This window comes from Parasteatoda tepidariorum, chromosome 5, assembly GCF_043381705.1.
Source record: "Parasteatoda tepidariorum isolate YZ-2023 chromosome 5, CAS_Ptep_4.0, whole genome shotgun sequence".
Taxonomy (NCBI): domain Eukaryota; kingdom Metazoa; phylum Arthropoda; class Arachnida; order Araneae; family Theridiidae; genus Parasteatoda; species Parasteatoda tepidariorum.
The window spans coordinates 46743965-46761348 of NC_092208.1; the positions used below are offsets into that span (position 1 = coordinate 46743965).

General features: G+C 30.7%; 1 protein-coding gene across 1 annotated transcript in view; it reads right to left on the bottom strand.

The window, feature by feature from the left end:
* Window positions 1–17384, bottom strand: part of LOC139425705 (fibropellin-3-like) — a 76713-nt gene that overhangs the window by 1810 nt on the left and 57519 nt on the right. The window contains exon 2 of the mRNA XM_071181410.1: window positions 3195–3891. Coding sequence (XP_071037511.1) covers window positions 3195–3877 — 683 coding nt within the window. The 5' untranslated portion in view covers window positions 3878–3891. The remainder of the gene's footprint in view (window positions 1–3194; window positions 3892–17384) is intronic.

A 17384-nucleotide genomic window follows, 5' to 3' on the forward strand; every position in this document is an offset into this window, starting at 1 on the left:
AGATGTATTTTCAGGAACCTTGTTTGATTAACTAGCAATTATTTTTTTACAGCAAATCATAAAAACATAGTTTCTTTTAAAAACTTTTTTTTCTCTTCACTCTTAGTGTCACATATTTAATTAAGTACACAACAGAAAATTGTATGTTATTATAGAAAAAAATTTTATTGATAAAAAAGCTAGCGTTTATTTATTTATAAATTTTTTTTGTAATTAGAGCAAGAAATATTTTATATCACTATATTAAAAACAGTATATCATATGGCTGCATTCATTTGCACTCATTACATTTATTTTTTTACTTTTATAATTTTCTTTTTTTAATAAAAAACAATCATTGTGACGATTTTCAATTGTCTTTCCGTTTAATCTATGCTTAACAATGAACTATAAAAAGTTTAGCTATTTGATTTCCAATCATTGAGTTAGCAGGTAATTATTTTTTGAAAAAATCCATGCTTTATTCTGCATCTTCTAAAAAACAAGACAAGATATGTTACTTAAAAAAATGGGTTTTCTTTATTTGACTGAATCAATATGTTTCTTTGAATTAAGAATTATTTGATAAGAAAAAAAGGATAAAAACATATTGTTTTTGCATTGGATGCAATTTGCTTCAAGATAAAGTACCTTTTTATGATTTAATCAAAATAGCAATGCAAAGAAATTATTGAAAAATAAAACTTTTTTTGATCCCAAGTTACGAAAAATTCAGAAGCTCTTTGATCATCTTACAACATGAATTTTATATGTAACGAAGTAAATTTGGAATATTTTTTCTTCAAATGGCGGTATTTTATCAACTTAAGAAAATTACAAGTTAATTAATTCATTTTTAATTTAATGTACTATTATCAAAATATTTCATAAAATTAGGTGCTTAAACACAGATACCAGATGTATGAAACATAACCAAAAAGCTGTTGCATAAAAATAAAGTATCTTCCAAGTATCAGCAAGCTCCATTTCTGATACAGTGCGGTAACTTTGCGTATAAACTTAATGCAGCATACATTTAAGTCAGCTTGATGTCAATAATGCAGCTCTTTAATTTAGTGACAGAAAAATATTGCTAAATTAGAAGAAGCATAACTACATGCTAACTTAGATGCCATAGCCTACATTTTCTAGCAATGCAATATACACCCTAGATGCTATTGTTTAGTTATACAGTGCGAAAAAAAATAATAAACGGACCACCTTGAATAACTTTTGGTCTAATAAACGGATCTTCCCGTTCTTGGATTCTCTATAGACATCCCGTTCAAGGACTCTGAATAGACATGCCTTTCTTTCCCGGTAGATTGAGATTTCTGACTCTCAAAAAATAAGGGATAGCCGCAATCTGGGAAATATGGTCCCAATAGTTTGATCATAAGAGGGATCCAAAGTTTGGATCCCTTAATGTTATATTCCCGTTTCTCAGTATTTCTCAGGACTATACAAACGATGTCAACCACGTTTATATTTTGCCACGGAAAACTACGTACTTTGAAATGATGTAAAAAATGGTATACCTTACAATTCACAATTTTTTCGACTATCATTAAATAAAATAAGAATAATTTTTTTTAAAAGTAAAACTAGTTTCTTTGCATGAAATTATCTTTTGATAAACGAGTTACATAATGTGAAAGAAAGTTTTCAATTCACATAAAATGCTCTCGAGCTGTCGCGAAATACGCATAAAATAAAATTAACATTATGGGGTCCAAACGCTGGCTAACTCTCCTGACCAAAGTATGGGGACTTAATGGTCAGAAATCCGACTCTGTCAAAAAAAGGTCAGTTTATTTAGAGAAAGTACGTTTTTGTGTCTGATTTCATAGCTTAAAATATCGTCTGCGCTCATTAATTAGCATACTTAAGATCACCTCCTCAAGCCATTAGGATTAAGTCCTAGAACGTAAAAATCCGATCATTAGATCAAAAGTTATTAAGGGTGGTCCGTTTTTTCGTGCACTGTACATTTTCATACGAAAACCAGTTACTTCACCTCATGCATACATAGGCCGATATATATTGCTTTGAAAATAAAAATACATGGAAAGAATTTACTATACCATCCTATGTGTAAGATGGAAAAGTAAAGATTACATTGAGCAGTTACTTGATTGTGACCCCCTGGCAATTTCATGCAAATGAGCTATCATCTCAAAGTATAGCCGCGAGACAGCTAGTGTCGAGTCAAATATCTGAAAAATATTTTTCGGTATACTTTTTATGCTCAAGGTAATTTGAAAAGAACTAGATACATCCTCTGAAGCTTTATGGCAATGTCAAGTTCTACCTTCAACATGATAATACATACCGCTGATATTGAAGTTGACTGATTTGAACTTCACTTCGAAGTTTTCGCTTTTAAAATATCCACTTTCCAATTGTTCTAATTCCTCCAATCTTAATTCTCTTTTTTTAAAAGTGGTTGGAATAACGTTTCGACACACTCTCTCGTGTCTCATCTATTGGAAAGTCCTCAAACATCCTATCAGCATCTTTTCGATCCCATACAATAAATAATGAATTCCGCATTAAAGGCAGAAGATGCCAAAGCGAAATATTGAGAGTGGTCCAAAAAAATGGTTGCATGGTGTGGAACACTAAATTTAATACAAACCTTAAATTGCAGTAAAGGTTAAAGAGACTTTTCTTTGTCCTTGTGTATAAAAACAAGCATACTCGAACTTGCTAATAATTTTGAAATATAAATGAGAAATTATGACCTGGCGGGATAGCCTGCTTGGCAGGGGGCTAGACTCACGTTCGTGAGAACGTTTAAGAGTTTGAACGGGTTTTAAAGTTTGAATTATTATGTGGGGCTGGGATAGCCTAGTTGGTAGGGCATTGAGCCCATGTCCAAGAGGTGAATTCGATCCCCGCTGTCTGAAGACTCCCCATATAGTAAATAGTGACTGGTACGCGTAAAATCTGTCAGGTCCTTCACGTTCCTATAACAAATCAATACCTCTGGGGGTACTGAATTGGAGATTGATCTTTCTCTGGTTCAGATCAAAATTACGATCTGTGGATGAAAAAATGGATGTAGGGTGCGCTCTATAAACGGGTGTGACGTATGGGTGTGGCAGAAGTCGAACTTTGGGCCACAGATGGCACCACCGAAAAACAAGATCAATCGCCCCCCATCTACCTTAATGGCCGACGGCAACAATAACAATGACTAAATTATGACTTACCGACAGGTACCTCCATTTTGACAGACGCCAGATGTAGCAGTTGGCCCGCAATCATCATCATACTGACACTCATCTCCAAAATGATTCGCAAAGCACCCGCAGCTGTAATTATCGAAATCCGAAGAGGCCAGACAATAACCAGTGAAGGAACAGTGGTGATTGATGCAAAGATCTTCTCGAATGCTCTCATTCTTTTTAATCAATTCGTAAGTAATATTGAAACCAAATACATCAATAAGATGCTCTCTGACGCGGAGGTGGATGTTGTCCAGGTTTCTTACTCTCATATTTAGCACCAGAATTCTTTGATTGCTGACTAGGTAAGTGGGTTCGGAACTAGCACTAATAGCACCAAAATCTAATCGACCTACACCACTCCTTATTTCTCTAACGTAGTGACTATATTCGGTGGCAGTGAATCCTCTCTTTAGGTAGAATTGTGTGAAATAAACTGCCACTTTGGTGTCGAATGGTGCTTCTATTATCCATTGGCAGTTGATCGGTGTTGGGAATGCATTTGGAAAGTTTGGTGTAGAGATGATTCCTTTCGGTTTCGTGATATGGAAATTGCAGCGAGTTAAGAATGTGTATTTGACTAAGAAACCTTCAATGAGTATAACGAAAATAACTGGTTTTGTCAGTTTTGTTGACATTTTAACTAATGGAATCATAGAGAACAGCATTGTGAAGCAGGTTTCTGTAAAAATAAGAATCAAATGAATGAATTATTTTTTATATCATGATCACATGTTGGTACATCATTATTTTTAGAAAAAATGTATTATAAAACTTTACATTGTTTAGTTTTTTTTTTAATATTTTTGACAATATTATCTTTAGTCATGCCTCAACTATTAATGAAACTTTTATAACTTTTTTTATAAAAAAGATTAAAATATTCTCCTATTTGATTTAAAATTAAAATATCTCATCAGCAGTAGAGAAAAGATGAAAAGTCGTAAACATTTAATTGCTTAGAATGTTGATTGCTGAGCAACCGATTAATGGTCGAAAACTTTGTGAAATGCAAGTTATACCAATTTTTACTTCAATTTTAAACTGCGTAATTTGAAGTGACGAAATGTAAAATTTTAAAAAAGATTGTCTGAGTAGTTGTTTAGAAATGAAATTTTATATTTAAGAAGCGCAGAAGATTCAAAAACTCTATTCTACAATTGTTCAAGTACTCGATTTCGTTCAAGTTTTGAAATTTGTTGTTGAAATTTGCATACTTTAAAATTATGTGAAATTTCATGTGCCCTAAATTTGAAAATTTCAATCTTTTTCAAATAAAATAACTATAAATATTAATAAATAATTATTATCAATCGTGTTTTACCTTTAGATAAAATACTTTTAATATTGTGCTCAAAAATATTTCGATTTACTTAAAAAGTTAACGAGACATTAAGAAATATTCTCACAGTAAAATTAACAGTAAAGTGTCCAAATTTTTTAGAGAAAAAAAAATACCTTCATGTTTTGATAGATAAAAATCGAAATCTGTCAAAATATGTATGTTTATTCAATGAAAGTACCTTTTTGTGTCTAATTCTTTAACTTGATTGTTAATTTTTGCCGTTTAATTAGAGTATTTTTTGTTACACTTTTAAACCATTAAGGATACGACAATTTAGAAGGACATTTAGAAGGGGACGTTTGTGAGAATCTGATCATAAAAACAAAAGTTATTCCTGTCGATGCTTCCTTTGTTCTCACTGTGCGAACTGCAGTAAAAATTGCCTTATAAAATAGGCTATAACTTTATCTCTAGCTAATAGAAGTTTCGTACAATATTTAAAGGCCTTAAAATCTATTTAGAAATAAAATTTTAACTCACTTGATTTGTTACACTTTTGATGCTTTTCTTATTTTTTATACTATGTATTTAACCTTTTATTGAGTGTCAGAAATGGAAAGATGCATCTCATTAATGCAACATCTTTTATCTTTCTTTGATGATCATCAATTTAATTAGAGGTTTGAGTTGAAACGAATAATTGCGTGTAAGAGTAAGACATATTGAATAAATAATCACAAGAGACAAATGCTTGACTATAACTTGATTAAAAAACTTCAGTTCCTTTAAAAATATACAGATTGAAAATAAAACAGTCAACATGCTTCTAGCGCCCAAGAATAGGCACCCATTTCACGTCTGACAAGTCTTGAAAATGGGTGACTATTTTTGAGCGCTTGAAACATTTCAACTGTTGTTTCTAATCTGTATATATTTGAAGCGAATAAAGTTTTTTAATCAAATAATAGTATGTTATATAAGCGTGGTGGCTCAGGGGATAGATCGTTTACCTCCCAATGAGGCGAACCGGGTTCGAATTCCAGCAATGTCTGGTCGATACGAATTGCACACCCGGCTTGCACCAACCATAGTGGTGACGTGAAATATTCTCAGCGGTAAACGGATCATTGGCCAGAGTCCCCTTGCCATCGTGCTAAGCGTGAGAGGTTTTCGTATTTTTCCCCTCCATGCAACCCAAATGTGGGTTAATTCCATCAAAAAGTCTTCCACGAAGGCAAATTTCACCCAATACTTGATCCAGGCGTTCTCTTCTGGATTAGGGCCTGGACAAGGCTACAGAGCTAACATTGGTAGCCGTAAACTCAAAATTGGGCTGGCTGTTCATCGACGATTTTAAGAAAATAGTAGGGTATAGTTTCCTTGATTGCAAGAATATAGGAAAAAAAGCATTTAATTACCAGAACAGAAGAGAAATTTAATGATCTTCAAAGCTCAAGTTTGGTAAAAATTTGGTCATCCACTTCTAATCAGCATTTTTCCTTGATTATAATTAATGGTTTTCTTTCATGTGAAAAAGTAATTAAACAATACGAATCAATACGAATACGAAGAAGAAGCATAAAAAAAGAAATTACTTGAAAGAAAAAATACACACAGCAGAAAAAAAATCTTTTTTTATCAATGGATGATGTGAATAAATCAATATTCCTTAATTTATCTTAAAAAGAACAAATAATTTTTTTCATTCCTTTTTCTTTTCTTTTTTAAAAGATAATTCTACTTTATTATTCTAAAATTTTAATTATCATACCGTATTGTTGTTTTATTCATTTATTATTTTAAAAGATGGATTTGAAAGGACTTTGAAATAAGTAAAAAAATATTTTTATGAATGTCTTCAGTTCCGTTTTGCAGTTTACGGATAGTTGAGCAAAAATGAAAATAAATGTTTGCAAAATATACAATTTGTAGGCTAGTGCGAGTATCACATAAAAAATCTTTGCAAATCTTTCTTTATCACTCAAAGAATCTTAGTAAATTATGCCAGATTGGAAAGAATGTGTTGATGTGTAGTCTCGAGACAAAACTCTTAATAGTTATGCAGCAAATAAATAAATAAGGATGAAAATGTAATTTGTCACATTTCACTTGAATTGCATGTTTAGTCTTCGGTTTTAAAATAAGCGATGTTATGTTCTGCTTATTGCATATTTTAAGAGCCATATTTTGATATTTATTTCCATAATTAACGGATAACGAGCTCAGAAGAATTAATTATTACATGGGGCACACTGCTAGAATTTTCATTCCTAAATTGCGGTAAAAAACCGGCAGCAGTCTGTTCATCCGATTATAAATTTTGAGTTGAAACGAGAGGAGGACGCCATTGGATGGTGACGCTTGAGCCGAAGAGCTTTAAGAAAGTCATGAGGCGTGAAGGAGGGACAATTGGATGGAAGCCTTACAGATTCAGCGAGTAAATACGACCGCTCAGGTGTTACAAGTGAAATCGTCTCGGCCACATGGCCAGAGATTGTAGCCAGCCAGAGACGTGCTCCAGTTGCGACAAAACAGGTCACCGAACGGATTCCTGTCAAGGAAAAAGAAAATGCTTAAATTGTAGCTTTGCCAACCAATGGTATGGCTCGAATTTGAAAACCGATCACAGCGCCACTAGCAAAAACTGTGCGTAGTATAAGCGAGCAGTAAAAGGAATGCAGCGCAGAACCAACTATTGGGACTGAACCAAGCCAACAAACGGAAAACGTGACCTTGAACTAAAGTGACTCCAAACATCTAGAGAGACCTACAGCTCTTTGTGACCCGCCTAGCAGGTCGGCTTCGACCTTCGCCCTGTAATGCTTTGATTGTGTTCTAATGTTTATCTTGTTAATTGTATTTTTATTAAAAGTTTCTGGTTTTGGCAAGAGGCTCGCACACCTTCTCGTTGGAGAGTGATCCATGCAGGGTGGCTGCAGCACTGCTGTCGGCCCACCAAGTCCTATGGCCTGCAGTCGGTCTGGCGCTTGCGCCTTCGGGGTTTGGCGGGGGCTTCCGGCCTCCTCTGCTTGTCGACGAGATTTTGGTGCTTCTTGTCCTGCGTGACTCCTTGGGGTTTCCCTCGTGTCAGCAAATTGTCTCTCGAACCGGTCGTGGTTGCTGTCGTGACTGCGAGACATCAGATTTTGACGTATGGGCATCATTAGCCCGGGTCGCGACACAAGTTTCCATCCGATTAACCGTAAAGTTTATGATTTGGAAATTTTTCTTACTTTTACGGTTTTGAAACTGTTAACAACTGGCACGGTTAAAAAAACATGAATACAAAACTAAACGGTTTAGTGACCGTTTACAAATGCATAAAAATAAAGTTTCCAAGCCATAAAAATTAAACTGACATTGAAGGTCTGTAAATGTTGTATGGATGAAAGATAGTTTCATATTCTAATAGTTCAGCTACACCGATTGAAGAGCACAGAATACTAGAATCTCTTCAAGCATTGAAGAAATGAAAGAAATATTATAGCATCAACGCAGGTATTCAAACCCTTGTTCAGCCGGTTATTAAAGTGACCGATTCTCAGCTACATTGTACCCAGCTGCACCGAAAAAGTGGCTTTATAAGGTGGGTCTAGTTGGCGCGAATAATCCTGGTTGTTAAACCGTATTAGGCAGAAACAATCAGTAAACATTTTTTCTCACACTTAGCAGTTTGAATATCACTTTTTTACAGTTATTTGATTGTTTTGGTTGAATAGGGTATAACAACAATTAAATAAATTGCTATTCAACCATTTTTTACTCGAAAATTCTAACAAAGTATTATAAAGATATTTAAGATTTTCTACGCATGACAGTATTTTTAAGACTAAAATTAATTCCTCTTTTGATTGTATCATTCAAATGAATTCTAATGTATCATTCATATGTATCATTTCCGATGTATCTTTCATAACGAAAAAAAAACGCTCAAATGTTTAAAAAAAAACACTGAATGTATTTAAAATAATAATATTAGTAAGTTTCTTTTGACAGATATGTAAAAATGCCACAATCCTCTAATAATTGTAATTTATTTCGGAGATTAAATTTTTCTTTGACTATATTCGTTGATTCTACACTTAATTAGAAAAGAAGAATAAGAATTGCACAAAATAAATAATTTAAGCCCTTTGAATATGACACGATAAGTCAAAATAAATGATAAAATCAAACAGCAAAGATTAAAATGCTATAAAAATAAAATGTATAGAAATCACATAAAAATGCCTATTAGTGAAACTCAAATTAGTATATAAAATAAGTAAATATAACTTTTTAACGAGTAGTAAAAATAATTTAAAGATTAATTAGTCAATAAGTCATTATTTTCTCTAAACTTTTTTCATTGATTAAATTTCTGTTTACAAAATTTATAGGACTATCCCTCGTCTATGAAGTCAAATTTGCTAAGCTAAATGATATCAATATCGTAAAAGAAAACTAAACTTACATTACATGTTTTAAATTGGGTGATTTTATTTAATTCATTAATTATAAGATGAAAAATGATTTAATGTAAAGGAAATAACAATTTTTTAATCAATTAAAGGTTTGATGTTAATGAAAATAAATATATTTTGAATAGTATATTGAAATTCTTTTCTCATTATTACCAAAGAAATCTGAAGTTTGGAAATATTTTATCCGTTATATAAAAAAGCAAAGTCCTGACTAACTCATCATAATTCTTTCACTTCCCATGAAGTTAAAAAGCTATAATTTGGAACGTATGTTCTTAATGAGATAAATAGAAAAACTAAGAAAGTTTCCTTTCGATATTTTGTAATTATAGGGGTGATAAACTTAATTAACAGTACTGCTAAATAACATGTTTTTTTACCGGAAAGAAGTCTCAAATTTGGACCATGTTTCCTCTATCAGGTATGAAGAAAAACTAAAATAGTTTCATTTCGAAACTTTGTAGTTATCCGAGTAATTTCCTAAATTGAAATTTACGCTAAATGGAACTTTGCCTTCACGATTGCAATCTCAAATTTTGATAAAGTATTCCTTGCAGATAAAGGGAAGCACTAAAAAAAGTACAAACTAAGGTAAACAACGTTTAAGAGCACAAAAATATTATTAAATGCAGGCGGCCGTTTCGGATGCTCAAAGGGCAACCTTCATCAGTGCAACAGTCTGTTGCACTGATGAAGGTTGCCCTTTGAGCATCTCAGACAAAGACAAGCCCAAAGACAAGTCTCAGACAAAGACAAATCCAAATTGAAAATAGCTTTTATGAGCAAAATGTTAATATACTGACTGAGGCTATATTTTTTTATGTGATATAATTTACGAGCAGACCCTTATATACATATATTGCAGTACTTTTACTTTCGTTACTTGTACCGCCGGTAAAAGTAAAAAGTACGTACTTTTACTTGTACTTCGTTACTTTTTAAATTTAGTATTTTTTCTTGTACTTTCGTTACTTTTTTAGGGAAAAAGTACAAGTATTTGTAACGGAAATGTCGAATGAAATCGTTACTTTTTTCTAAAACTCGGTAAGTTTCGGTTAAAAAAAAATTAATTAAAAAAAATGCTTATGTTTTTTTAATTTATAAAATTAATGTGCAATATATATGCATTCACAGATAACTTCGTGTTTAAATACTTTGACCTTTTAAAATTGTCATTTCGCAGTTCAAAAAAGCCGTCCTTTCCCTTTCTGGAAAGGGAAAAGACGGCTCTTTTGAACTACGAAAGGTTTCGCGATGTGAAATCGCAGGACGATTTATTGTTTGGTGCAGGTCTGGTACCTTGCATCAAATCTAATTGGTTGGAAGAAGTAGCTAGGGAGGAGGCTACAAAAAAAATTGAAAATAATTGTCCAAGCTGAACACCCTGCTATAACTAATAACGTAACAGAAAAAAAACTATCTAACCCAACCATCAAACCAACCTCTAAAACCTTATAAATATTTTAAAGTCTGAAATAACGTTAAATAATATGAACGCATAACATGTGTTGTATTGAAGATTTGGAATATAAATTTCTGAATTTCTTAAAACATTCCAAAGTTGGAGATTAACTAAATTAGGTCCTGGTACATTTCAGGTTTTTTAGCGTAATCTTGAAATAAAATAATTGAAATGTAAAAAAAAAAAAAAATCCAATGCAGTAATTGACTGCTGATAATGTTAATTTCAGACTATTTTATAGTTAATTTAAACCAATCATAAAATTTCAGAAGTTTATAATGGTGGAGTTTCTGGAATTAAACCCTTTTAAGTAAAGATTATTTACTTGAGTAACAGCGTCCCAAGAGGATAAGAATGCTAAAAGGAGTAATTATCAGGATGTTTAACCATAAATGCATATATTAGACCATTTTAAAGATGTTGCCGTAATACAATGAATAGTTCTAAATATTGTCTGTTATTAACTGCGAAATTGCTTGCTTTAGATATTAAGTATTTAGAGTTTACAGAATAGACATGGTTATAACTAAGGCCCGGATTTTGATGACATTTGCACTTTTTTGCATATTTTGCATTTTTGGACATTTTTTGTCCTTTAGAGCATTTTTTGAGATTTATAGGGCATTTTCTTTAATTTTTGGGGCGAATTTTGCATTTTAAGGCGTTTTTTAAATTTTTTGCTAATTATTTGTAATTTTTATTATTTTTTATAATTTTTTATTATTACACTGGCTTCCAAACAATGAAGAAAATTTCTAGGATATTAACAGGTGAAGCAACATCTTTTCAAATTGAAGAAGAATTGTCAGTAAGTGTGACCGTCCTTTTCAAGTACGCACCAATAACATCAGTAGACGTTGAAAGAAGCTTCTCCTGGTATAAAAATTTGCTTTCAGACAAGAGACGCTCGTTTACATTTCAAAATATTAAAAAAAAAATTAATAATCCACTGTAATTCTGATATTTAGTAATATTATGAGATGGAAGTTGTTATATTCATTTAAGTTTCTATACAAAATGAAAATGTTTTGGAGTCAATATATTTTCCTTTTTTTTTTTTTTTTAGGATATAAAACATATTTTTCAAACTTTAATGAACGTAGAACAAGTATTGCATTGCTTTATATTTTTTGAAACGACTCATAATAATTTTAAAGAGTAAAACATTGTTTTAGTTCAATATTTTTACTTCTATTTAAGTCATGTCATAAGGCATTTTTAGAGCAATTTTCGCATTTTAAGGGCATTTTTGCACTTTTAAGGGCATTTTTTGTAGTTTGTAAGGGCATTTTTTGCACTTTTTAAGGGCATTAATTCAGATTTTTTAGGTCATTAAAATTTCCGGGCTCTAGTTATAACATTTCCATTTATTTTTGCTAAACATTTAGATCAGCATACTGACGTAATTTAGATCAGCATTACCTTAAAATAAATGAAAAAAATTTAAATTTGTCTGTGATTCCTATTAAAGTAGCTGAAAAAGTGGACTATATTGTATTTAATCTTTCATACTCTGTTTTTAAACAAATATATATCATTTATTATATTTCATCATTTTGAAGGCATTGTTTCTTTTGCAACATTGAATGTAATTTTCATTACTTACATATTACATTGATTTCAATTGAAACATACGTTAAAAGCTTGCTCCCAATTCAGTCGAACCTCCTCGAAGTTGCTAAATCCCGATAATAAGTTCGCTATGTGGAAAATTCATAAAATAGAAAATCACCTCTTGAAATACTTAAACGACACAAAACAGGTCTTAAATTCATAAACACTAGACATAAGTAAACTAGCAATTGATACACCTTTATCTTGCAAAATAGTATCTAATATTTATTTTGTAGACCTTAGCCATAAAAGAAATCTGCATGAAAAGCAAGTATAGAACAAATCATTATCCAGTGTTACACTATCATGCTACATACATTTTCAACTAAAAAAAGCTAAATTTATGCATAAAATTATATCTGCATTTATCATAAAAGTAATTTTAAGCATACATTACAGCAGAGGTTCTTAAGTTTAATTGATATTGATAAAATCAGTTAATTTTGTTTAAGTTTTTCGTTTGAAATGCAGATAAAAAGGGAAAAGGATTTTACTGCTTTCTCTAAAAGTTAAGTGTCTCCGAAAATCAATTCAAGGGCATTTCCCCCATAAAATGCGTTAACTAGTTTAAAATGTTCCGAAATATTTTAGGAAATAGGGAAAGTGGATCTCAAAGAAAAGTTCGTTAAATAGAAAATTCACTTCGCTATTTGGAAGTTATTTTACGAAATGTTCTTGGTTCCTCGAAAAAATTCGCAAAATAGAGAAATTCGCAAAAGGGAGGTTCGTTAAATAGAAGTCCGATTGTAATTTAAGAAATAGGAAATACTTTTTTTTTTTTTTTTTTGCTAAAATAATCGTCAATAATATTGACAACAAATATGATTTTTCATGCATTTTATTATGATTTTGTTGTTATATTTTAATTTTAAGCAGCAATTATAATTAAATCAAGAAAGTTCTTTTGTGCAATTAGTTCTTAGTGCGTAAAAGAGATTGAGCATAGTTATAAGAGTTATTGTTATTAATAATAACAACAATTAAATCATGAGCGGTAATTATTACATTTAAGTTAAATATATTAAAGGTTTTTGTAAACAAATCTCACTATATAATAGATTATTTTTCTCATTTAATAGTTGAAGAACTAGATAAACGAAAATATTCTATTAATGACTGAATAAATTAGAAAGAATAAGAAAAAGCAACTTTTACTGAAACGGAAGAAATTCTATTAAAAGTTGTAACACTCTATCAGCCTCTCTTTCAGCTGCTCCCAACAATACAAAAACAATGCTACTTTTCTTAAAAGTAGCAAATTCTCTAATTTTGCGTGTAGAGATTGTACGGACTTCTTTTTAAACATAACCGTGTCTATATAATTATTTGTGTCCGCACTGCTTGCCAAGAATATGAGATAGTCCGTGGATTATGAGAATTTGTTTAATTTTGAAATATATCCTACTATTGGCATTCTACAAAAAATAAATGAAAGAGTTATGAAAATTCAGGCACTTGATTTGAGGAAACAAAACGAAAATGCTAATGTTTTATTCTTTACCCTTGTAACAATCAACTATTGTCCATTCAAGTATTCACTGTCGTACTGCTCCTAGCTGTACACTTTAAACAAGGGATGCTCAAATATCACAAAACTTTCTTCGTTTTTGACAAAATCATTTCCTGTTATATCCTCCAGAAAAAAAATTCGTCAAAATTACGAAATAGCTTGCGTCACTTCTTCAAGGAAGCGAATTTCGTCAAAACTAAAGAAATATTTCATCATTCTATTTTTTTTCCACAAAAAAAAAGAAAAAGAAAATATTACAATGAGGATTTTGTCGTGCTTCATGTTATCTAATTGGCGGTATTGTTAATCATTTTATTTTGTAGATCAACGTCACCCCAATAATGATAAAAAGATATACAAAACAGAGAGATATATTATATCCATGTTCGAAGCGGAACTCGAACCAGGTCCTAGTTTGGAAGATCCCGGTTTCGAGTTCCGCTTCGAGTATGAGGTTAACACCTACTCTGAGGTCAACGCTTAGTATAAGGTCAATTCCTTGACACCATACAAACCGGTCGGCTTGATCCGTTATTCTAATTTCGATCTTCTGGTCTTCATTTTAGTCAGGGACTAACATAGGGAGGGATTATATCCATGATTTTAGTTAACCATCTCCAATAAGGCACTGCAGTAAGGTGCCGAGTGGAGGAAATATTTTCGTCATTAATTTTAGAGATAGCTTTTTGTCACAAATCACGTGGTTTTGGGACGAAATGATTCTCAAATTTAACGAAATACAGCTCACGGATTGCTGAACCATCAAAAGTGAGAGTGTTATTTCGGAGAGTATACCTTAACTAAAACGAAAAAAAAATTCAAAATGCTGCAAGAAACAAATAGTTCCCAAACGCTCAGTATTTATTTAATTCTAAAGAACAACAGTAGATTATTTGAAATTTCTAACAAGAAAGAAATGAAAAAAGTCAAGGAATTACGACTATTTAGATTTTCTTACGTACTTAATGGGAAAAAAATTCAGCATGCTCAATGAAGATTTAATTTCCGTACATATTTTATAAGAGTTTAGTAAATATTTATTACACTCTCTGATATTTTTTTCACTTAACTTTTACTTATGCTAGAAACTTCGAGAAAAAAGTGCATAAAATTTTAATTATTCTACAAACAGTGGTAAAATACTATATTAAGAAGTCATTTTAACTGTAGAATTGAACAACTTTTGCTATATTTGTTTTTATTTTGCTTACAAAGAATAAATTTGTTTTCATTTTCTACAAGAATTGTATGATCTCGTTTAATTTCCCCCATTATGTTAAGTAATTAGTTGTTTTTATGTATAAGGTTCCGTTTACTGTTTGTTACTAAGAAAAAAAAAGGTTACAACTTAAGTTTAACGAATTTCAAAGATACAAAGTATATATTTTATGATATGATCCTCAAAATTATTGTTTTTAGTTATAGGGGAGAAGTTCCTATTATGATAAACTCATTTTAGAATTAAGATTAAAACATTGATGCACAGTGAGCAATAAAGTTAACAAATCACTTTGAATAACCTTTGTTCAAGTGATTGAATCCTAATCTCAAGGATCTCCATCTTAATTGAACGAAGAGGTGACCTTAAATATTTTAAGTAATTAGTGTAGAATATATTTCAAGTCACGAAATTAGATCCACAAACTCACTTTCTCTGAATAAACAAATCTTTTCTTTTTCGTTTCCCGTTTTCTGACTCCTGAAATAAAGGAGGTAGCAGCAATTAGGAAAATATGGTGCCAATAGTTTGGTCATAAGAGCGATGCAAAGTTTAGATTCCTTAATGTTGAATTCACTTTTTGGATATTTTGCCAGGGCTCGCAAAAAAAAAATTTTAATCAATCGAAACATTTTTGTTCACAGTTATAAAATTTGTTCCTTAAAAGGTAATTTGTAAAAATATATGTAAAAATAACTTTTAGTAAATATTTATTCTTTTATGTAATTTTATTTAATAATAGTTGAGGAAATTTGAACTGTAAGGTATACAGTCCTTTACATAATTTTAAAGGATGCAATTATAGATAGCAAAATACAAAATTTGCCAAATAGTTCATGAGAAATCAAATTTTGAAAATATCGTATTTTTAAAATTCGTTTTCTCAGAAATTGTTAGACCAAAATCACTCAAATTTTATATTTTGCAATTTAAAAATACAATCTTTAAAATTACGTAAAAAAAAACTGTATATTTTACAATAAATTTTTTTTTCGATTATTAATAACAAAATAAAATAACGAAAAATAGTAAATATTTACTAAAAGTTATTTTTTGCATGTAAATTATCCTTGGATAAACAAATTTTATAATCGAGTGCGAAATTTTTTCGATTTGCGTAAAAATTTCTAGAGATTTGACGAAATACGCAAAAAGTAAAATTATCAATAAGAGATCTTAACTTTTGATAGCCCTCCTAATGAAACTACTGGGACAGTATTTCCTAGATTGCAGCTACACCTTATATTTTGGGGGTCAGAAATGCAAATTTTTCGAAAAAAAACTATGCTTAATCCCTTTTTTGTGTCTAATTTCGTAACTTAAAATATCGACTGCACTATTTAAATAGCATTTTTGAAGTCATCCCCTAGAACCATTAAAATTGAGTCTTAAAACCTGAAGATCCGAGCATTAGATAAAAAATTATAAATGTTGGTCCGTTTTTTTACGCACTGTACATTATTATTAAATTTAACGAATGGGTGATACATGATGTAAATTTCTAGGTTTCCGATAAATTTGGAAAATTCAACGATAACGTAGTCTTGTATATATATAAAAAAAATCTGCAGGTTTGCAAAATCTATAAAATGTGTCCTAACATGTACCAAGACAGCAGCAAAAAGTAGTAAATATGTAAACTCAAATATTTATAATTTTGTATTATAATCATATACTGAGAAAAAAACATGGTAAAAACTACCAGAACCTGGTAATATTTACCGTGTTCTATGGTAACACTAAAATTCTCGGTAATTCTTACCGAAGCGCCTTCTTAATAATTTTGGTAAAATTGACAAAAAAGATGGTATTGTAATCATTCGATAAAGCTTAGTAACTGCAGTAAAATGTAATTATTTTATCAAGATGCCTTAAGGCATGGCACAAAAACGATTTATTCGATTAAATTCGCATTTCAGTTTTGTAGTTTTTACAAAATTACAAACTTACTAAATTTGGAAACACTAACATCGGGTACTCCATTACCATTATATGGAAAAATTGCCAAATAAAATTTTTTAAATATCGTGCATTTTGATTTCATTAACCAAATTTAAGTTGTTTTCTTTTATTTAGTAGAATTGTCACTGCCAATCCGTACGCTGATGTAACAGAATTTTTTATTTAGTATAAGTATTAAAAACCAAAAGATCATAAAGAAAATAATTTGGATGCTAAAATATGAAAATGCCATTCATTCGTTTAAGTTAACAATTGAGTTCTGTACCATTTATTAAAGGTGTATTTATGCGAACTGTTTAAACTGTTCGAACTGAATAAATTTAAATACCGGTCAATCGTTACCATATAAACGGAAAAATTACCAAATTAATGGTTTAAAAACCATATATTTTAGTTTTATTTACCAAATTTTTTCCAAATTACCAAACAGTGTGGTAATTTCATCAAAATTTGTTTTTTCTTCGCGTAGACAATTTTTTGAGAAAAAAAGTTTGCAAAGTATTCGAGCGCACTTATTTCTAAATAGTATATTTCGAAGACAAATTAAAAAATCAACAAGAAAAATTTGTTATCAATACAATAAATAAAAGGGTTCCTTCACGTTTATTAAAATTGTTTTTGGTTAAATAAAACATTGCCAAAGGTTATAATAAGGGTGGA